This window comes from Morone saxatilis, unplaced genomic scaffold (genome assembly GCF_004916995.1).
Source record: "Morone saxatilis isolate NCDOM2014 unplaced genomic scaffold, NCSU_SB_2.0 Contig16, whole genome shotgun sequence".
Classification (NCBI taxonomy): Eukaryota; Metazoa; Chordata; class Actinopteri; family Moronidae; genus Morone; species Morone saxatilis.
In genome coordinates, this window is record NW_023339718.1 from 16,839,450 (window position 1) to 16,843,767 (window position 4,318).

General features: G+C 37.8%; 1 protein-coding gene across 1 annotated transcript; it reads left to right on the forward strand.

Moving 5' to 3' along the window:
• Positions 1 to 324: 324 nt before the first annotated feature.
• LOC118325338 (roundabout homolog 3-like) lies at positions 325 to 3,383 on the forward strand (the record flags this gene model as incomplete). Its single annotated transcript, XM_035657967.1, is given in 5 exon segments — positions 325 to 484; positions 744 to 895; positions 2,413 to 2,566; positions 2,842 to 3,034; positions 3,289 to 3,383. Coding segments are annotated over 5 exon segments (742 nt in total), but the record flags the coding sequence as incomplete, so codon positions are not given.
• Positions 3,384 to 4,318: the final 935 nt, after the last annotated feature.

Here is a 4,318-nt window from a genome sequence, read left to right on the forward strand (position 1 = left end):
GGAAATGCAGAACTTATTTTAAATTACATTTTAGTGATCTTATAGTTTAAGTATTTTAATTTTATTTTTAGTATTTCAATTAATTTATTTAATGAAAAAATATAATATATATATATTTCAGTGATTCCTCCATGAACCACTAGAGGGAGCTTGGGTACCACCAGTGGTACATGTACCATAGTTTGAGAACCAGTGGTCTAATGGATATCAAAATTCAAATAAAACACCAGAAAGGTGTGAAATATGGGACCTTTAATTAAGTGAAATAACAGCTAAGGTTACATCTGATATTTCCAATTCCTGTCTTTTATGTGCATTTTCCAGCTGACACCATGGATGAAGCTGTATGGTGGTTTCCTCATGCCTCCCAGGGAGCTCTGCTGTAGGATGCATGCCTGTGTCTCCATTTGGATGCTCCCACAGATGATTTCCCACCTCTGCTTTCTCATCCTGTCCAGCTTGGCAGTCTCATCCCAACTACTGGGTGAGTCCATGTACCTCTTAGTATACGTTAACCACTAGATGTTCACTGTCCCTAAACATGATTCATCGTAGATGAGACTACAGTTAAATGCACTAAGCACTACACTGCAATGAAAGTGTCTTTAGTTTTCTGATACAAAGCCCAATACATGTCACCATACTGTATAAAGATATTCCAATGAAATAATTAAGTAGTGAAAATATTTTATGTCATCTGATTGTCTCTAACATCCATTGCCTATTTAAACTGTGTGTTCCAGGTTTGGAGGATGTTTTCTTTAGTCCGCAGGACCAGACAGTCAGAGAAGGAGAGGGAGTTTTCTTCCAGTGTGTGTCAGGGGAGAGTTCACCTCCTGCAAGCGTCACCTGGCTCAAAGATGGGACACTGGTCACAAGAGGTAGACAGATTCAGGTGAGCACAGCTTTAGACAGAGTCAACAGATTATTAGAAAGGTATCAAACACCACTTATGCAGGAAAAAAGGGTCAAGGGAAGATGAATGAATGAATTAACAGTGCTAAAATGCAATGCAGCTTCAACAACCGGTGGAAAGTTCAGTGGTCTTCACACCACTTTTGAAATAATTCAAAAGGCTGCAGCAGTCCTTCAGATCCATGGGAAGAAATTATTATCCTCCCAGTCTAAATTTGACTCAGATACCTCCTTGGACTGAAATATCTTTACCACTGATATGAATTAAATAAAAAGGCCTTGTGACATCGCCATCATTTTTTGGGACAACTAGTTTATATGGTAAACCTTCTGTAGGCCTTTCCTTACCGCTTACCTCATCATGCAGGGTCCTAGAGGGGACTATGTGAACATTAGGCAAATTTATTTATATAACACATTTTACACACAAGACAACCTATAGTGCTTCACAGAAGTCATGAGCAAAAGCACACAAAAAAAAATAAACAGGTAACAAATAAAATAATAATAGCAAACAAGCAAAAGCACATAGGATAACACATAAAATCAGACAGACAAACAATGAAACAAATTAATTTGATTAAAACGATTACATTCTTTAAAAGCAATGGTAAACAGGTAGGTCTTTAGCTTGGATTTTAAAGTAGTCAGCATTGTTTCAAATCTTAGTTCTTCTGGCACTTTGTTTCACATTTGAGCAGCATCAAAAATAAAGGCAACTTCACACTTAATTTTGATTCTGGGAACAGCCAGTTATCCAGAACCAGCCGACCTGAGGTGTCTTCAAGGTTTGTACTGGGTCAAGAGATCTGATCTGAGGTATCTTGGACCTAAATCATTCAGTGACTAATGGACAACCAGCATCATTTTTAAGTTGGTTCTGTGAGAAACTACTAGCCAATGTAGTGATCTGACAATTATATGGAGTTATATGCTTTGCATTTTTGGTCAGGTCAGAGCTACAGCTGTCTGATTGCGGCCTTAGACAGACCTGTGAGGAGCGATTGCAGTAGTCCAGCCTGCTTGTATGCATTTATCTCTAGCCTCTAATAAAATTAGAGGCTGTTCTCCCCAAAGGACCCCCTGATTTCAGGATTTGGAAGTCCAGCGAATATCTGGGACCTTGGTGCGATCATTATCAGGTATCAGTGTGATGTCAATGGTCCAGCTTCAGCCAGGTGCCCCTGTATGTGTCTCATGCGAGAAACTTTCCTTACTGTCTCCATTATGATCCGTCTCACAAGGAGGTAGCTCCACCTGCAGATCAAGAACATATTTAATGAGATAAGGACATCTTCATTAGTTACTAACCAATCAATTAAGTGTTTCAGACATGACCCAACATTCAATGAAACTGCAGTTTTTTGGTAGCTTGGAATAGCCTAAGTAAAGCAGCTTCTCAGAAAAAACATTATGAAACCTCAAAAAAAAATATTATTAGACGCTTTAACCCAGATGTATTATACTCTGTGCTTCAAACTGTGTTTTTATGTTCAGGGTGAGTATGGAGGTGGTAAACAGAAGAAGACCTCAAGCACTCTGCATCTTTTCAACGTAACATTAGAGGATGATGGGATGTACATTTGTGTCACACACAATCCTTTACTGAACATCAGCAAGAGGAGCAAGCCAGCTAAACTAACTGTGCAGGGTGAGTATGTGTACATGATTTTGTTTTTATTTTTGTTTTTTACTCTTACACTTTTCAATTTGTATTGGCATATTGTCACTTTAAGCACAACTTTAGTGTCACACAAATGTTGCTTTAGGTGAAAATATCCCCTAATACACTAATTAAAAGCAGGAGATATTATACATTCCCAATTTAAATATTTTTATTCTACTTTAAGACCCAGTGTGACATTTAATTACTTAATTACATACATTTCTTGCAGCAGGGTTAATAACTTAAACTTTACCTTGCAGGGGTCCCTAGAAGGCTGCAGATCATCCAGGGTCCCGTCAACATCACTGTTGCTATAGGAACAGAGGTCTACATGCACTGCACTGTTCGTGGCTTCCCTGTTCCCATGGTGCACTGGTTCAAAGACGACTGCCTCCTGACAAACTGCTCAGCCTCGTTCAGCCTTCAGAACAATGGACAGCTGCTCACATTCAGGTCCTACACTGCATGGGACAAGAGGAATATTAATCCTTTATTGTTTTTCTGCCAAATTGTAATGATGAATCAAGAACTATGCACTGTAAAAATGACGCTTGTTTTGCATTGAGTTTGTTGAGGAATATGTTATATAATATATTTATAGTTTGTGTTAAGTTGTGGTCCTCACAGTTTGAAGTTTTGATGTTCAAAAGTGTTTTTATACTTCTGCAAGACAGAATTAAAAATCTTATTTCTGGCTGTGTTTTCAGGAATGTGACCAAGGAGGATGAGGGCTCGTATCACTGTGAAGCATCCAACCAGAAAGAGTCAATCAAGTCGCAGCCAGCCTTCCTTCTTCCAGCCGGTACTGTGTACCAACATCTGCACGTTACACAACTCTCCTCTAGTACACCATGCTTTATTTACAAATGTCTTCAGCTATCTTGTTTTCATCAGGATGCTGGCTGAGACGGTTTCCGATATGATCGATATAAATAAAAACCATAACATTTCAATAATTATTACCTAGCAAATACGGCTATTCATTCTAAGCCATGAATTACATATCACTTTCTCAAAACTGGCTGATTAAAGTAAAAAATCACAATAAAAACTGAATGTAGCATTTTTAAATAATTTTCAAAGTAGATGAAAAGCCTTGTTTAAACAAACAACAGACAAAGGCTGATTTAATTAGTACTTTGTTTCTCAGACCACATTTAACATACTTGTTCTACCTCTTATGAAAAGCATGTTGCTCTTTGTTACCAGGCCTTTTAAAGGCTAATATGATTTTTCCTGAGGATAAACATGATGTAAATATTGTTACTCTATTGGCTTCTGCTTCTGAAGATTCAATTATGAAATTATTTTTTAATGTATTAGTTTGTTAGCCTTTCTGTGTTAGTTTGTCTTCTTGTCCAGGTTTTCATTTATAACATTTAGGATGACCTATTGGCAATATAATATTCATATGTATGCTGTAATTTGTGTATAATCACCTGAATATGAGAATAGTTTACCTTAGAATGAGCCGTTTCTATCTATAGACACCACAGGCCGCCTTACATGGAGGCCACCATGTTTCTACAGTAGCCCAGAACCAGCAACCCAACACTGGCAGTAGAGGTAGGTAGTTCTGCCTATCACACTTGATTAATGCAAACTGTCACCACTAGATGCCACTACACTCTTTTACATGATGTCAAAATAGCTCAAGAATATAATCCTCTCAGGATTGTTTTAACTTTTACTCACATAACATGACTCATGACTGAGGAAACTAGTGCATACATAAGA